At 41.8% G+C, this 19004-nt stretch overlaps 1 protein-coding gene across 2 annotated transcripts; it reads right to left on the bottom strand.

The window, feature by feature from the left end:
* Positions 1-15: 15 nt before the first annotated feature.
* On the bottom strand, positions 16-18435 carry pfas (phosphoribosylformylglycinamidine synthase). 2 transcript variants are annotated; one of them, XM_034080455.1, is made up of 28 exons: positions 18263-18435; positions 15380-15502; positions 14586-14721; positions 13635-13740; positions 13335-13536; positions 10660-10765; positions 10388-10528; positions 10190-10314; positions 9965-10093; positions 9738-9875; positions 9121-9249; positions 8940-9013; positions 8700-8856; positions 8160-8221; positions 7904-8065; positions 7542-7778; positions 6831-7061; positions 6317-6497; positions 6121-6204; positions 5176-5331; positions 3301-3420; positions 3036-3181; positions 2743-2950; positions 2237-2328; positions 2039-2153; positions 1806-1955; positions 1491-1631; positions 16-601 (listed from the first exon to the last, which is right to left on the bottom strand). In XM_034080455.1, the coding sequence occupies exons 2-28, from the start codon at positions 15498-15500 to the stop codon at positions 291-293; spliced, it is 3960 nt and encodes a 1319-aa protein (XP_033936346.1). In that variant the 5' UTR covers positions 15501-15502; positions 18263-18435; the 3' UTR covers positions 16-290. The 2 variants fall into 2 exon arrangements, with proteins under 2 accessions (XP_033936346.1, XP_033936347.1); XM_034080456.1 differs by lacking the exon at positions 18263-18435 and adding an exon at positions 17900-17991.
* Positions 18436-19004: the final 569 nt, after the last annotated feature.

Consider the following 19004-nt stretch of genomic DNA (forward strand, 5'->3'; position numbering starts at 1 on the left):
TACACGTGCTTATTCTGCTTTTTAATTATTTATTTTCAAATGATTCTATTTTTAAAGCTTCAGTAGAGCAACACTGATAATGTCAGCAGACATGACATTTTGCACAATTTACAGTGATCTCAAGAAAGAAACATTTGGAACGTAAAAGTCAACAAAGTCATAAAGTATTACAGCAGGTTTCAGTAATATTGCAAACACAAAAAGGACAGGTGTCTTACACAGTTTCAGTTGACCTACAAACCCTGGAGACTGTAATACTACTTCGGCAGGGTCCTTTGTATACAGTATTATCACGCTGTGTTGCTGCACCAGGCGGCAGCGTTCTTGAACATGCGCAGCCATGGTGAAGGTGTGAGGGAGGGCCTGAAGTCCCTGGGGGCCCAGGGCCACTGCCACCCCAGGGTGCAGCGCTCCGGGTGGGGCATCATGGCTAGGTGCCTCCCGTCCCTGGAGCAGAGCCCTGCGACGCCCCGCGGGGAGCCGTTCGGGTTCAGAGGGTACTCTTCAGTGGGCTGACCCAGGTCGTCAAGGTAACGTACGGGGGCGAGGCCACTAGAAATGATCTGTTCCTCGGCCAGCGAGCTGCGGAATTGCATCAGACCTGCGGGGGAAGAATCAATACCACACAGCTGCTGATTACAGAACAAACTGACCTGTGACTCATGAGTCAGCTGAACCAGTTGCACAAGTTTAAAGTTATTTTTAAACTGTTTTTGTTCTTGTTAAAGTTTTTTCACACCTGAACATCTGAACTAACTGTTTTTGTCCTTGTATGAGTCTTTTCACACCTGAATGTCTGAACTAAGGTTTGCAGGTTGTCATATTGTATAGATTTATTTTATTAAATGTATTTGTTTTAGGCATCACGTACAAATCTCAAATATGATACTTTTGACCAGATTTAGCTACTAGCTAAACTCCATCTGTAAACCCTGAGAAGGGGACATGATAGTTTTAGTTTTACATTACAATTAGGCCACAATGAGTGCCACAAAGAACGTGCCTTTCCTGTCATCACGTGTGAACTGCTCTCACTATAGTTGCAATTAATTGGTTGTAGACTGGTGTAAATCTGATGTCGCCTTGTGGCAAATTATGCGGGTAGTCTTCTATTACAGTTGAATGAATGCAGCGTATTTATAGTAGTTGCTATAATGATATTATTGAGACATTACTACCAGCAGTAACCTTGTATTCTGCTGCTGCAGTTTCTCGATTAAGCTGGCGTTTATCCGCTGTCCTCTCAGAAAATAATGTAAAAGTCTGAACTGTGGTACAGAGGTGCTTTGTCACCCGTCATTTCGGTTTGTATTTTAAAGGCCAAACAAGTAAAGAGGCTTTGAATTCAACGCAGACTTCCTGTTCTGAACAACCTTGTGAGTCTGTTATTGTTATTATCATGACTAAAAACAGGGCTACTCGCACCAGCTTCATTTACTTTTGTCTCAAGTTAAGAAAAAAAACACATCATCGACTCCAATATACTGTACCTTCTCCATGAGCAACCCAGACTCCCAGAGCCGAGCCCTCCATGCCTCTGAGCCAGATGGATGGGGACTCCTGGATCCCAACGCTGACAAAGCGAGACTCAAACCGGCCAGACTTATTATGGGTCAGCGCCACTTCACTCCCTGGAGGAATATTTGAAATAATTAGAAAGAGATTTGATCACAGCAACCTCTGCAAAAGGTCTCCTCTGTGACGGTGTTCATTTCTTCACATATTGCCATTGCATCCTCTCAGTTTACTACTATACTATATTGTTTTCTATTAAAGGCCTTGTTTTCTGAGCCTTTTCCTCTTACCTGCTCCACCCTGGTCCTCTCCCACCCAGCCCAGCAGGGCGAGCAGCTGGCAGCCATTACACACTCCCAGACTCAGTGTGTCGTCACGGCGCCGGAAGCGATCAAACTCGGCCTTTGCCTTAGGGTTATATGCAACGGTAGCAGCCCAGCCTGTCATGGCGGATGAAAGGTGTCACACAAGAATAATGTGCATATGAAAGCAGTGAAAGATCTACAAATGAGTGTTTATTTGCCTTTAGCTGATCCCAGGACGTCTGCATAGCTGAATCCACCGACAAACACGACTGCTTTGAACGACTCCAGAGTTATGGAGCCAGAGCACAAGTCCTGCATGTTGACATCCCAGACCTCCAAGAAAATATAGAGTAGAGTCACCAGCTATGGAGCTAAGGTCTACAGTTCATTGAGTAAATAAAGCTGTTAACAGTTACCTCGAAGCCCGCCATATACAGAGAAGCAGACATCTCTCGGTCTCCATTACTGCCCTCTTCTCTGACCACAGCGACACGAGGCTGACCTCCAGCTGAGAGACACACACAAATCAGAGAGATCATTTTTTTGAATTAGAACTACTCAATCATAACATTTTTAATTTCACTGCACTGAAAACTCTTTTCAAAGCAGGGGAGAAAAACTGCCTTTTTCTGGCGCGAGATCAGACACCACAAATCTGCTATACTACAAAATGCAAAAAGGTGTGCCAGGGGGCGAGAGGCTTAATCTGCCTTTTGTGAAACTATAAGTCCCAGACTCCAATTTAATGTGGTCTATTTGTCTGGCAATTTGTGAAGGCCATTATTGTTTCTAACATTTTATAGACCAAATGATTATTGTTTAATCAAATGATACTGAAGAATGACTTGATAATAAAAAAGCACTTTGTTGTAGTTGCATACAGTCAATTATTGTTAATGCCACCAATCATGTTTGGTCTTACTGAGCTTGCTGATGCTGGGCATCACAGAGGGGTCAAAGGTCAGTTTGAAGTATGGCTGTGTCCTCTTGGCCAGCCCTGCCTCTTCCTGTTTAACACAGATCTCATTGGCCTGGAGGCGCTCCAGCTGGAAACTGGTGTCCTCCCATAATGCTCTGAGGTGAGGCAGCGGCTCTCTCAGTACCTCCTGTCCATCCACACGAACACTGACCTGTGAGATAAGTGAGGGAAAACATTTGTCAGTATCTCAGAGGAGATGAAAATCATTGAGATTCATAGTGAGGTTAATGTCTCACCATCGCCTCAGGCCCAAAGCCGCAGGTTCTGCCGACTCGATGGCACTGTACCCCTGAACCACTGTATCTCTGACACACTGTTTCCACATTGAGCTGTGAAACCTCCAGAACCAAGCCAAGCTCCTCGCTGAACAGCAGCTCTATGACTGTGAAGACAGACGTGCCAAAAGACACAGCATGAGCTTATGATTACAACTACACGGTTTGTGTTCCGTATGTGTGAATTATATGGAAACCAAACAAAGAGACACATCGACTCACTAACCTCCAGTTCCTTGTGATGACAGCTCGACATCAATCCCACGGTTCCCTGCAAACGCCATCTCTAGCAAACAGGAAATAAGGCCTCCATCGCTGATGTCATGTCCCGCACTCAGCAGACGATCTGAACAGAAAAAACTTCTAATGTCAGCCTCTTCTTATCCACAGTTTACAATTTAACAAAAATCTTCCTTTAGCTAATCTATCTAACTCTATCTAATTTTAAGTGATTGCCTGACTAGAAAACAAAGGGCAACTTCAATTTCCTCTCATCATTAGCTAGGCAAGGCAAGGCAAGTTTATTTATATAGCACCTTTCAACACAAGGCAATTCAAGGTGCTTTACAAAAATGAAAGACATTCAGACAAAGGCATTTAAAAACAGTAAAAGATAATAAAAGAAACATTAAAAGAAGAAATACATGAATAAAAAGTACATGAATAAAAAGTTACAGTGCCGTTTAAGATATGAATAGTTCACACAGAAGTTCCACTTTACTGATGAACACAACGGCTCAGTTTCAATTAAAAGCAGCGACAAAAAGATAAGTCTTCAGCCTGGATTTAAAAGTAGTAAGAGTTGCAGCGGACCTGCAGGTTTCTAGGAGTTTGTTCCAGATATTTGGAGCATAATAACTGAACGCTGCTTTACCATGTTTAGTTCTGACTCTGGGGACAGAAAGCTGACCATTCCCTGAAGACCTGAGAGATCTGGATGGTTCATAATTTAGCAGAAGATCAGAAATGTATTTTGGGCCTAAACCATTCAGTGCTTTATAAACCAGCAGCAGTATTTTGAAATCTATTCTTTGACACACAGGAAACCAGTGTAAAGACTTCAGAACTGGAGTGATGTGATCCACTTTCTTAGTGTTAGTGAGGACTCGAGCAGCGGCGTTCTGAATCAGCTGCAGCTTTCTAATAGATTTTTTTAGTGAGACCTGTGAAGACACCATTGCAGTAGTCGAGTCTACTGAAGATAAAAGCATGGACAAGTTTTTCCAAATCCTGCTGTGACATTAGTCTTTTAATCCTAGATATATTCTTTAGGTGATAGTAGGCTGATTTAGTAATTGTTTTAATGTGACTGTTGAAACTCAGGTCAGAGTCCATGACTACACCTAGATTGCTGGCTTTATCTGTTGTTTTGAACATTGCAGACTGAAGCTCAGCGCTAACTTTTATACGTTCTGCCTTGGCTCCAAAAACCATTACCTCAGTTTTGTCTTTGTTTAATTGGAGAAAGTTCTGACACATCCAGTCATTGATTTGTTCAATGCACTTACTCAGTGTTTGAATTGGAGCATAGTCTCCTGGTGAAATGGTTATGTAAATGTGTGTGTCATCCGCATAGCTATGGTAACTTATTTTGTTGTTTTTCATTATCTGAGCCAGTGGTAGCATGTAGATGTTAAAGAGAAGAGGCCCCAATATGGAGCCTTGAGGAACCTCACATGTCATATTTGTCAACTCAGATTTGTATTTACCTATAGAAACAAAGTTGTTTCTGTCCTTTAAGTAGGATTCAAACCAATTTAGAACTGTTTTCGAAAGTCCCACCCAGTTTTCTAGTCGGTCGAGTAATATGTTGTGGTCAACAGTGTCAAACGCAGCACTGAGATCTAATAATACTAACACTGAAGTTCTGCCACTGTCTGTGTTTAAGTGGATGTCATAGCAAATAAATTGTGAAAAAGAAATGTGAAAGGATTAGAGCTACCAGGTCACGCTGCTTTCATTAACTGAAAATACACAGTAACCCCTCGACGGCTGTGTATCACAGAACAGTCGCTTGATAAAAAAGCTAAAGAAAAGTTGGCTCACAGACTGGATCTCAGCGCTAAACTTTCCCCCCTGTGGCAGGTGGCTCTCTGCTCACCCTGTATGAGCGCCTGTGTGGTATTGAAGCAGGCGGCAAACAGCTCTGGTTTCTCCAGATCAGGAGAGCAGTCTCCCAGCTGACTGAAGCACTGAGCCAGGGCAGAGCCTCCCAGACGATGACATCCTGGACTGAGAGGAACCCACAACAACACGCCTGCAGACAGAGGACAAAGAGTGTGTTACTGAAGAGTGTGTGAGGGAATATGTGTGTATTATTGTAAGAAGAGAAAGAGTTGTGCTGTGGGTGAGATAACAACATATCAAATTCAGAAGTCTTTCTTCTGCCAAGTGAAAACAAAACATTTGAAGGCGATGAATAAAAGACACATGTCTTTGTAGTTGCAATAGAAAACGTTCCTCCTTCCCCCACTAGAATTTTTGTTGGAGTTGAAAAGACAACCGGAACAATTTCAGTTTCCCTCAGAGCCAACTACTGGCAACAAATTCAGAGACATACTTAGGCCATCAGGGAAAGAGCGAGAAATATATTCAAATATATTATATTGTAATTCATTCCCAAAGCTGCTCAGAATAATTGCGGTCTGTGAATCAACTGCCAACAGCACAGGGTTTCTCTCTCTTCTCCGTCACTGCAACAAACATTACTACTAAGCTTTATGCATAAATATGTGCAATAATGTCTCCAATATGCAAATAAGCCTATACATAATCCTTGATATTTAACACCTTTGGAGCTGGTGCTAGTAACATTTCTTGGAAAAGGACTGCAAAGGACACAATTGCATTCTATTTTTTTTTTATCTTTCTGAGGGAAAACAAACAACATTTAAATGGAACCAAACATCAATGGCCTCATTATTCTATAGCCTATACATTGTGCAGTCAACATTTATTTCATACTGATAACTTAAAGCCAAAAACCTTTTAGTGCCATTTCAGCTTTATTTAAGTCTGTGTGTATGTTCGTGCGTGTGAGAAATACCTTTGCCATCTGGGTCCTCCAGGTCAGGTGTCACAGTGGCTGTGATGTCAGGACAAACAGCATATGCAGAAATAACCAGAGCACCTGAAAACAGAAGCAGCGTGAAAGCCAGGCGTAACTAATCAACTCTCAACACACTTCAGACAGACTGACAGACACACACTCAATGAGAGACACACACACACAGTGAGAGTACCTGGAGCTTTGACCGTCTCTTTCCCCACTCTGGCGGCCATACTCAGAGAGTCCTTGCCTCCATCGATGGCCACTCCCAGCTGACCCATGACCTCACACATGGCTTGGCAGGCCTCCCACAGAGAGGCACCCTCACCCGGCAGCTTGGCGGCCCACATCCAGTTACCACTGCACTTCACATCCTGGAACAAACAACATCGGACATTCATATTAAAAGAAACAAAAATCTGTTATCTGTACGAATTCTTAAATGAGATAAGATACAGAGACTTGTTTTTTTTATCTTGTAGGTAAAAAAGGATGCTCTATTTTTATTCCTATTTGAGATGTTTACATTTTGGATTGTTTATTTCTAGTCTTTTCATTTCTCTAATGTACAATGCATTGTCTTTTTATGCTGCTGCGACGCAAAATGTCCCAAATTGGGATCATTAAAGTGCTTCTTATCTTATCTATTGAGAAGGACCGCATTCTTTTTTATTTGTTATATGTTTGACTCTCCATCTTCCACCCACCTTCAGAGCTGTGACTCTGGCGAACACCAGGTTGGTCAGAGCCTCTCCCACAGCCATGCGAGCCCCGGCGGACGGACAGAGCAGGCCTTTCACGGGCTGCTCCCCGATGGCCGTCGCTGCCCCCTCCAGACCGAACGAAGACAGAGCAACAACAGCCACGTCGGCCAATGGGGTGTGAAGAGGGCCGACGCATTGTTGCTGGGCAACCAACCCAGTCACAGACCGGTCCACCTGAGAGAGGGAGTGAGGGAGTGAGGGAAAACACAGAGGAGTCACAAAGTGTCTGCACAAAATGTACCTCTTAGTTTTAGGTTTATAGCTCAATTGTGTCGAAGTGCCTGAAACATATGAGACAGCAAGACAAGGGTGAGAACTAGAAGCAAACTGAAGCATAAGAGCAGCAACACAATAACACATACAACATTAGAGAAGAAAAAACATGGTGTATCGCAGGGGGGGAAATCACATTTAACAATCAGAAGAGCAAGATATAGTGTGTTATAGATCGAAAAAAGGTAGAGATCATTTTAATCATAAGAAGAAAGAAGGAGAAATAAGATAAAAAAACTGTTTCTTAAATGAATTAATGACTACAATGCTCGTTAAGGGCACCTCTGTTTGGGCTCTATGACCAAAGTGGCCAGGCATTGATCAGGGGCGGGTCTTACTTTTGAATACAGGGACGGTGTGAGACAGGGATGAAAAACACACCTTGTTGGTCAGGTAGCGTTTGGACGCCACAGCAGGCAAACGTAAAACTCTGTCCAGAGCTTCTTTGACTTTCAGCCCAGCAGGAAGAGCCAGAGGCTGAAGGGTTAGGGCCCGACGCTCCATCTTAAACTCCTTCTGAGGCATCTTCCCCAGAACCCACTCCAGCTGCAGGTCGACAGGACAGCGCCCCCTGTCCGCCTGATCCCCGCTGCCCCCCTCATCATCCACCAGCACAATCTGTGGGAGAAATTAGATTAAAATCTATTTTAGTGTGATCAGAGGAAAACAACCACTGATCGCTAAAGCTGATTAATTAGTCAAATGGCTAAGGATTAATGGGCTTGATCCAGGCTGAAACCTGCCTTGCCGTCTCCAGTGATGTTTCCCACAAAGTCCACAGGACACTTCTCCCTCCGACACACTCTCTCCAGGAAGTCTCTGTCTGATGGCCGGAGCAGCAGGGCGTTGCTCTCCTGATACTCGGCCCCCCACAGCTCCAGCACACTCAGCGTGGGGTCGCCTTTCTACGAAACACAGATGGAGAGAAGAGGAAACGATAAGAAATGGCAAAATGTGTGAGTTAGTGCATCGTAGTAGCTGTGGTAATGTGCTTCTTACCTTGAATTTACTGCAGTAGATCACAGCTCCTGCAGGCTCACTGAGCTCCTTTAGCACATTACCTGAAGATGAACATTTGATTCAACATGTTAACTCTTGTGTCATCACCTAAGCACCTAACAAGTCATGAAATAGAAATCTATGTTTCTACGACAGAAGTAGAAAAGTAATTATCGCCTTTGTAGCAAAGTGGATACGGTGCATCCCATATAACTGACATGTCGATTGTTCAAGTTTGGTTCAATGTCATACCCTTCTCTCTATTTACTTAATATCTACATTGTCCTGGCAGAAAGAGCCCAAAATAATCTTTTTAAATAATGAAGTAAAAGTAAAGTTAAAAGTAGAATTCAATAAAAATGCACTAAAAACGTAGGGGGTGTGGTATAAGGCAGATGCAGGAACATAAAACATGTTGAAAATGTATGAAAGGATATATATGTATATTGTATCATTATAAATATAGAGCATTGTAGTCATATAAATGTTTGGTGGATATTCGGTTATCCATCTCAATAAAAAAAGGTTCCTGTTTGGTACCGTTTCCTCCCGCCCCCTGGTCGTGTATACTGCAGATGGGGTTCCCGCCGCTCCTCTCCAGACACGCCCTGAGAGCGCGGTTCATCTTCTGCTCCATCTCAGCGTCTCCCCTCTGCACTGCACCCAGGTCCCTCTCGCTGGAGTTATCCCCCTGAACCTGGAAACCAAAACTATTTAAATACACAGAAACTCCAGCACCAGGTGAGGTCACTGCTGTGTGATTTCCTGTAGCGACCGTACCTCTACAGAAGAGGCCGCTCCTCCTCCCACGCCGATCCTGTACACCGGCCCTCCGATCTTCACCACTTCCATTCCTGATCGACATGAACAGCAGAGCGACAGCGCGAGTCATTAATCGATATGTGTAAATATAGACTCTGCATTGACTAGATGTTCCTCACACACTGAGCTAAAGCATTACCAGCCGCTGCCTCTTCTTTCTTCACATGTGTGTCTTCAATAGAACCGAGACCCCCGCTGAACATGATGGGCTTAATCCACTCCCGCCGCTCTCCATCAGCCAGACGCATCCCGAAAGAACGAGCGAATCCTGGGAGGAGAGGATCAAAAACACATTTTATTGAATTGCTTGAACAATTGAATAACAATCACTCCGTCTGTAGACTTTAAGGAAATTCATTATAACAAATAAAGTAATTTATCAAGTGGAAAACCTGCATTTGCTCATTTTAGTCTCATACAATCTATTTTGTTTTTTAAATCTAATCTAATTATGGAAATTATTCGGTATAAAGAACAGTTATAACATTTGTATGATATACTAGAAACTTTGTACACAAATAGGCAGAAAATGTATCAGCTAATGTTTGATTATCTTTTTCAGACCCCGATGTCGGAATGCGCAGCTTTCTTTGTCAAATATGAAAGTAAATCCAATTTGTGAGTTTGGACACACTATAAATGGCCTTTTTTCATCATTTAAAAAACCAATATATAGACCACAGAATGATCTGCAGATAAATAGATAGCACAATAACCGTGTTAGTAAATCCAGCATGCTTCAGTGGGCCTCCCTACCTGACAGGACAGGTTCTCCAAACTTGTTGCCGTAGTCTGAGGCTCCGTTACTAGCCTCGATGGCCACCTGCAGCGGGGGGGCAAAGCTGGAAGGATACTCCCAGCCCTCCCCTTCAGACTCCCAGGGGAGAACGTAACCTAAAGCAAGGACAGTCAGACGATTATTGATTGAAGTTCTAATTCACATTAAAATGAAATAAGGTATAGGTATATCATGTTCTTCAGACCTGGGATGTGCAGGTTTCCGAAGCAGTACCCTGCGGTGCCGGCGATGACGTGGCCCCCCTGCCCTGCACTCTGCACGTCTCTGATACGACCCCCTGTACCGGTGGTGGCTCCGCTGAAGGGGGCTACACCTGTAGGTCACATGGGTTTGATAATGGTTATGTAGGAACAAATTGCATATGAAAAAATTTACAGCAAATTCGTTTTGTATTTTTGTGAATCCTAACCTGTGGGGAAGTTGTGTGTCTCTGCGGTGAAGATGACGTGTCTCACTGAGTGCCGAGTCTCATACTGGCTGGCTTGAGATGGGTCTTTTGGGTAAATACACTCCAGCTCCATCCCTTTGATACCACTAGACACATTTCACATTGAGTCAGTGTGAGCAGAAACACACACACATATAACAACAAAACCTCCAGTCCCACCTGCTGTTGTCGCAGAACTTGATGACGTTGTTGGGGTTGCTGTGCCGCTGGGTATCCATTATGAGACTGAAAAGAGTCTCTTTCTGCTCCTGCCCGTCGATCTCCATCCGCCCCCGGAAGAACCAGTGACGACTGTGCTCGCTGGGACACCGGAGTACAAAGAAGACATTGGAGAATTCATAAAAAAACTCTCAGCAACAAAAACTACAGAGCCCAGCAACATGCAGAACACAAAGCAGTCCTGCTAATCTGCGGGCTGCACACAGACCCACCTGTTGGACTGGGCCAGGTCGAAACACTCCACACTGGTGGGGTTCCTTTTAACCCTCTGGAACATTGATGTGTAGTAGTCCAGGTCCCAGGAGTCAAAGGAAAGACCTGTATCAACAACAACACATATTATGATATGTTGCTACTTAAAAATAAAGAGAGAACACTGCAAACATATGCAAAATGTTCAAAGTAGTTTTCACTCATTTAAGGGAACACTTCAACCACAAAAAAAATAATTACTCAGCCCATGTTGCATCAACAGATTAGATTTGGTTTGAAATGCTGAAGTTGTGTGAGTTTGTAAACAAATGTTTTAATAGTTTAGCTGTGGCTAAATGCAGCCCCCATTTACTCCCCCTTCCAGTAATGTACAGTATATACTTTTTTTTTTTGTGGGTGAAGCTTTACGCTGAGCAGGATGCAAATCAATCAACAAACACACACAGCTACATGTCATCATTTCAACTTAAGAGACTGTTATTATAAAGTGTACACTGTTTAAAGGTGATGTGTTGCCATCTTTAAGACTGTGGGTCCCTTTCATTAAACACCACATTTACCTCATCTAGGGAAGTGAAATAATGAAGGTGAAATCAACCCTTAAGGGGAATTAATCGGCTATATCGTTTCCAAAGTTTCAAATGTGCCCTTTTCAATTATCTACTCACTGATGGAGCATGGCAGAGCCTACAAAGTATGTTCTGAAATTACTCTCATCTATTCGAGCAGCCTGTGAATATTGATGAAGCGGTGCAGAAGTGAATCAGCAGAGAATGAACATAAGCACACACACACCACGTCCTGCCTGTCGCTGTGGGCAGAGTGAAACCTGCCCATAAAACGAGAGAATACGTCAAATAAAGTGTATTGTTTTTTTATGAATAACGGTTAGAGCGGGGAAATTAAGCTGATTGATTGATGTGTCAATCAGGAGAAAATTCATTATAAACTTGGCACAAATTACAAAACCAACCTAGTTCTGTGACAATTTGAAGACATCAAAGAAGACATAACAGTTTGTCAAAAAAATTATCAATTTACTAAGAAATAAATTCAAATAAAAGGACTCTTTAGCTACAGCCCTTATTTGGGTAGTAGCAATTAAAATGGTTAAGTTCTGAGTTACCCACATATATCATTTACAACTTATTTACAAATTCAGCCTTTTTTACTTGTCTCTGATGTGAGATGTGATGACTTAAAGAGAGTAAGATCAAATTACTCAGCACCTGACTTTCCATTAAATAGAGAGCCTGTTTTCTCTTTGAATGGCTTTCATTAGCTGTAACATCATTAGACAGACACATGCATGCACGTGTTAGATCAGGGGTGGGGAACCTCCGGCCCCCGGGCCGTATACGGCCCGCGAGACCTTTCGCTACGGCCCTCGAGGTAATTTATAAATATACGCAAAAAACAAAAGAAATCTAGACCGCAAACAAATTAAACAAGCGAGTCCCTGTTTTTCCTAGCCAAGGTCAGTGACCATGAACACATCACGAGCCTAACGTGTCATCACGTGGTATATGTCTCGTCTGACAGGGATGCAGTTCTGACCATGGTTCTGACGGAGAGCAGAGCACCAGAACGCCGCTCCGCCACTTCCACAAATGTCAGTACCCATAAGGAGCCGTACACATGCCGCAGTTTCTGCGTGGCTGTGTCTTTAGCTGAAAGCCCAGTGGTCTGTTCATCTGTCATACTGATCATACAGTCAATAACTGTGTTGTTATTAGCATCTGGTTAGCTAGCTCTGCTAACGAATATAAGAAGCTTTTTCTACAACCAGTGAGGTAAAGGCACATCTTTATATGATCATTATAGTTATAAAAAAACAAGAGAATAAAGTAAACAGGTATAAAATACTATATGACAGTAAAAAAAGTTGTTATTAATAAACAAGAATACAGTTTAAAAGGGGAGTGATTTGTGAAATATCCATAAAGAAAAAGAAAATCTGCTTACAGTTCTGTTTCATATGGGTGTTGAGAGATGTATCCATCGATCTCCTAATGTTGCTCTCAAAGTGCACCAGATTGATGCTTTTAACTCAACATTTAAAAAAAAAAATCTTCCCGGGGGAGCATACCCCCTGGACCCCCCTAAAGGAGGTGAGGTCCCCCCCCCCCCCCACTTAAATCAGGTTCACATGGATAGGAAACTAAATACATTTGCACACATCTTGTGTCCATATATTTCAGTTTGGGTGGTCACGCCACACCGTGCACGTATGTGTGAGTCATGGTGAGATATCTGGATTAAGAGGTTGCTTTTTCTTTGCACAGCATGAAAGAAAGGCCAAATGAATGGGCTGTGATTTTAGTATTTTTAAGCAGAGGTCAATCATTTGTACGGCCCTCGGAGGATGTTGGAAACATTGAAATGGCCCTTGAGAGGAAAAAGGTTCCCCACCCCTGTGTTAGATAATCAGCGGCATCACTGCGGTCCTGTGACTTTAAAACCAGCTAAGTAATAATGTCATGCATCATGTGACATTACGACCATTACCAGCCGACACAGTGTACTCACAGAAAGCTGAAGACTGAAAGGAGGCATAAGGAGAGAGAAAAGAGAGGAAGGTTACAGAACATTAAGTGCGATAATGGAAAGATGGAGAGGCTGAAAAGTGCTTAAAGAGACTCCCCGTTACTTAAGAAGTGGTTAAATGTCTCACCCAGATCATCGTTTGCCGTCTCTAAGGCTGCACGGCCCTTCCCCAAGATGTCCACCTCAAACACCGGCTGTGGTTTGGTTTCCACGCTGAAGGAAGTGATGGGATGTTGATAGATGCACTCGGTCATGCTGTCGTACAGACACTCAATCAGCTTCTTCATGTCTCCATTGAGTTCGTTCAGGCTCTTCTCTCCATTCTTTGGCTGGAAGGGACACAGATCTCATCAGAAGCAGAAATATGACGTCAAATGTAACCCTGGATCAGAGCTTTAGAAAGATTTTTTTCTGCGTATGTGCAAACCTTGATTAGAAACCTGCGAGACAGCTCGACCCGTGTGACGTCGGTGAGGCCGACGCTCTGACAGATGGACACGGTATTAGTGGACCAGGCGGTGGAGAAATTCAACCTGAAGAGCAAAAACGACATGAATAACATATCTACATGTCTTCCTCACAGGTATGAATTATCTGCAGTATCACGGATTCAAAAAAGCTGTTTTTTTAAATCATTAAAAACCTAAAATGATACCATAGGCTTATTTTTTGCCTCATGGAGTTCATAAGAAAACAAATCATGTTCGCCCACATTATGTCTGACAGATCACATCTTGCATTTGCAAATGATCTTCCAATGGATCTACTTATCTCACAGGAATAAAATACATGTATATTTTTTAACTAAAAAAGCAACCATTCATAATTGAGCATTCCTCTCGGACAGAGCAGTTTTTTCCTCAATGATTTTGACTCTTCCTTCTCCACTTTAATGCCAACGTTTATATTGTGACCCTACAACAAAATGTGGCTGCTAGTGGGGTTTAAACATATTGTGCTTGTCCATGGAACTAAATTAGCTAAATCACCTTTATCATATTTCCCAGATTTGTAAAAAAAAATGTCAGTCATTAAACAACAACCAACCCATTTCTAATTGCCAAAACGTATAGAAATGTCACATGTAGGCCAACTAATGACTACTGACCATCTCGATGACAATTCAGCATCTTAATCAGATAATAAAAACTGCAAGATGCTTCTTAAAAAAACTCCAGAAAAAGCTAATGAGTTAGTTTGGATTTTTTAAATTGATGTTTAATTGATTGACATGGTAACTTGTTTTTTGTGTATTGCTCACTTCATCAGTTTAAAAAATGTCTCAATTTAATGAAGAACAGAAAGCCCATTATAGGACCAAAGCAGAGGCACATTTTGTAATGGAGGTCATTTATCAGACTGTAGGGAGCAGTGGTACCTGGGTCCAATCTCCACCAGCTTCTCCCCGCTGCCCTCTGTGAGGTTGGGGTAATCCGTCAGCGGCTCTGCCTGCAGGGGAGGACGGAACAACCAGAGGAGAACCTCCTTCTGCTCGCCACTCAGACTCTCACAGCCTGCAGCCGAAGACACAGTGAGAACAGGACAACAGGGTTAAATGGAAAATACACAGTGTGTGGACAATGTCTCCAGGCTGTAGAGAAGAGTTTGAGACTTCATTCATAACATTGACATTCAATTTACAAATAAACATATAGCTGCAGAGCAGATTTATATCTTAGTTGGAGTTTTTGTATGTCTATTCATTCTATACAAAATCTATATTTTTGCACGGTTGCAAGTAATTATTTACATATATTGAACTTGTTGGTATTATTCTATAGATAAGTGGATTCTAGTGGTGTCTGTTTAGGATTTTTTCCAATTTGTTGGGACCAAACATTTCCAAAAACGTTGTTAACTCCAAAAACTGTTTTCATGAAATAATATGAACAAAAAGAGAAAATATGAATGAAATGCATAGCATAAATCTAATTGAGGATTTTTTGTTGAAAGATAATTCATAATTTATCATATGTTTTTAGGGTGATGACTTAAGCAGACATTTGAAGCTTAATTAAAATAAATACAAATTTGTATAGCCCTAGTACATGGAGAAATGGAAAGACAGAAGGTTTGGGAAATATTTTCTCCAGGCTACAGAAGGAGAATTTGTAAACTGTGCACACAACCTCCATATGTTTAATTATTAGTATCCTCATCTGTTACACTCACCTGTCAGCTCCACATTGTAGCACAGCTCGCTGCTGATGGACAGGTGGGGGTGCAGCGCGGCGGCCCTCTGTACGGCGCGTCCATTCACAACTTCACTACTGTAGAATCGCACTACCGCCATGACTGATCGAGGGACGGAGAAAGAAATCCAGTTTAAAGACCTCCATTACAAAAATCAATCACAGAATGTCAGAGAGGATGAATTGTAGGCAATGACATTGATTTACCTCTTCTTACTATGTGCATATTCTTAAGTAAAGGATCAGAGGTCACTACAGATGATTAATTAAATGTAAGAACTCACATCTTCTCACTGAGGCCGACTTTTACTTTTACATTAGTTCAGGTAAAGAAAGATCATTAACAGGATAACAGACCGAGGCCTCGGTGCAGGTATCTCTATCAATATCTCAGGGTATCAGTGTTTAAGTTTTACAACCTAGAGGTTTGATCATGTCACAGCTGTTTTAGCTTCTTTACATAGGCTTCCTGTTTGTTTAAGGATTGATATAAGGGTCTTATTGAATACCTTTAACGCTCACCGTGACCTGGCTACTGATTATTATACTGTATATATCTATATATATCTTGTTTTGTTTGATACACTCAAGCAGTGATCTTCTGTCTCTTTGTCTTTGTGAAGGCAGAAAACTTAAACGGACAGAGCTTTTATAGTCGAGGCCCTGAGGCTGTGGATTAACCTACCCAAAGAAAATATCATGTAGTATGTATTTTGAATCTATTCTGAAAATGTATTTTATCTGTGAGCATAACCTGATTTTATGTGAATTGCATGATTATTAAACCGTTTTTTTCTTTATAGTATTTTTCTTTAATTTATATTTTCAATTATTTTATTCCACATAATCCAATAATACGTGTATTATCATTATTATTATTTTAGAGGCAATGTGGCAGCAGTCTAATGGTAAATCCACCTAATCTCAGTTCTAATACCTTTACTTAAAAAGGCCCCATGTCATGCTTTTCCGGTTATTACCCGTCCCCTTGTGTGTTATGAAGGTTTTTAATGCATGTAAACGGTCTGCAGAGTCACAAACCCTCAAAGTACACCCTGTAGCGAGTAAAACTCTAATACAGAAAAGACCTGTCTGTTGGAGATTTCTCTTTTTCTTCCTGGGTCTTCCTGGGTGCCCATACCCAAATGGACTAAGCCGTTACGTTTCGTCCGCGGAGCCGTTACGTCACAAACGCACGCACGCACGGACCCCCTAACACTGACCTCCCTGTGGCCACCCTAACAATGAAAAGTTATTTATTTAAAATGTATATTTTTCTGGTACTCGGTTTGCCAAAAACCGCAGGATTTTGTTGCTGTAATGTGAGATTGTGCAGACACCCTTATGTAAAGTAGAGATGTAACTGTTCATTGCATTTATTTTTATATAAATATGGTGTTAGTGCAAACATTGCACTACAACTTAAGTTGAAGCTAACAGTAATAACTATAAGATCTATCTGAAATAAAGAAGTGTACTGAAACAAATACCAATAACTGTATTGCATTGTTTTCGTATGCGCAATTACTTCATACTGTCTAGTTCTCTTTTTCGTCCTGCATTTATTGTGCCCTCCTCAGAAAATAACTGGCCCCCCAGTAGCCCCCCCAGTCAAATTGGTCTAGAACCGCCACTGGTGAGCACACACACAAACTCCCAGCTAGGGATGGGTAAAGAGCCCCGGTATTAAATGGGCCCCGGGGCTGAATTATTAAAGACCGTGGTACCGTTAAAGGTGGGGTAGGTAAGTCTGAGAAACCGGCGGTTACTTTATGTTTAGTAGAGAGATCTCTCTCGCCCGCCTGCTTGCGAGGGGGCGGGCAGTTTACACACACGCACCTGCTCCATGCAGCGAGGTGATGTGGACAAAGTGCAATAAGAGTTTAGCATGTAAGGGCGGTAACACGAGCAATTTGTCGAAACATTTAGCAAAAGTGCACCACATTCAGATGGAGAAATGCACCGTTTTCGACTGTCTTTCTAGTAGCTCTGTAGCCCCATCCACGACACGTCAGGTATTATGTATGCTAGCAGCAACACACGGAGTTAACTCAATTATACAAACATGGGTCAATTATTAGAGGTAACAGAGTTATTTATTTTGTTAAAGGGAGGCGGGGAAGGAGCTCCAACAAGCCGTTTAGGACAGAGGGTGAATACACATACAGAGATGCAGTATGAGAAACCAATGCAATTTTGGAAAATTGCACAATATAAATCTATTTTAGTATACCTCAACAATGGAATTATGATCAGTAGAAATGGCCATGACATGGGACCTTTACAAATATGTAAAAATTACTCCGTCACATAAATACAGCAAGCCAAAGTCACAGCTTTCATCATGAAAGATGATTTTATAAAAACGTATATTTTTGGATCAGACATCCTAGTTTATAAGTATTTATATTTAGCACTTTCACAATAGCCTGTCAGAAAATACATTAATAAATACATGCTACTAAAACAGCTTTTAAAACAGTTATGCCTCATTCATTACCAAGATGATATAATCTGAAACCAACTCATCCTAAACACTCTCAGCCTCCTCGGAATTAGCTCCATGATTGTGTGCTTGTTGCAGGTCGTCAGGCGCTTTCTGTTAACCTTTAACTCACAACAAACACACACACTATGATGCAACTGTGTCTCAAACAGTCTGTGTAACAACATGGAGGACACAACGTCGTAACGTGTCTTGTGACATGAGGAGATATCAGGGAAATAATCCCCTGGGTTTCCTACTTGATCACAAAAAGTTGTGCGCATGTTTTGTTTTGTTGTAGCTACTTGTGAAGAAGCTAAGTGGCTAAAAGGCACCAGAGATAGCAGAAAGCTAGTTAGTAACGTTAGCTTAACTTACGTGCAGCAGCTCCAGAAGTTTGAGAGATAGTTCGGGATGAAAAGTTGAGAAGTCTCTCACCCCTGGAGGAGTCCTGGAGAAAGTATTGCTGGTGTTGAATGAAATGAAGGAGGTTTGGTGCCTGAGGTCTGCAGACTGACAGGATGGATGAAAGACCACTGTACCCACGTGGGAGTCGGTCGAATGTGTACGCATGCGCAGTAGTTACCCTACTGACTTTACTAAGTGTGAAGTTTGTAGTTGTCAAAAGCAAAACGCTTGTCAATTAACAAGCGTGGAATAAGTGTGTCGACGATATTTTGAATGTGATTCATGTTTTTAATTCTGAGTAATTACAATATTGTAGTTTTACTAAAACAATGTGCTGGTATTTATATGTTTAAGGTCCATCAGGAGTTTATTCTGAACAGCAGAGGGAGAATTTAGATATTCATGATGGGAAATAAAATGGCACTGCTTTATTTTACATGTGAACATATTATTACAGACAACGCTAGCAAAGACAACACAATAGTTTGTACATTTCATTAAACATAAAAAATATACCACAACTTATTAAGTGATAAAACTATTCTTAGATCAATTATTTTGGTGTTTTAGGAGTGTTTGAAGAGTGGGGGCCAGTTGGACTAATAACTTCAATATCTATTAAGTCCTTTTTACAGGCCTAATGATACTGAAAGCCATATTTCACATCAAGTGCTGATTCCAGATGTCAGGTCTGGATATGTCAACATCTAAA

This window comes from Pseudochaenichthys georgianus, chromosome 4, assembly GCF_902827115.2.
Source record: "Pseudochaenichthys georgianus chromosome 4, fPseGeo1.2, whole genome shotgun sequence".
NCBI classification, from domain to species: Eukaryota; Metazoa; Chordata; class Actinopteri; order Perciformes; family Channichthyidae; genus Pseudochaenichthys; species Pseudochaenichthys georgianus.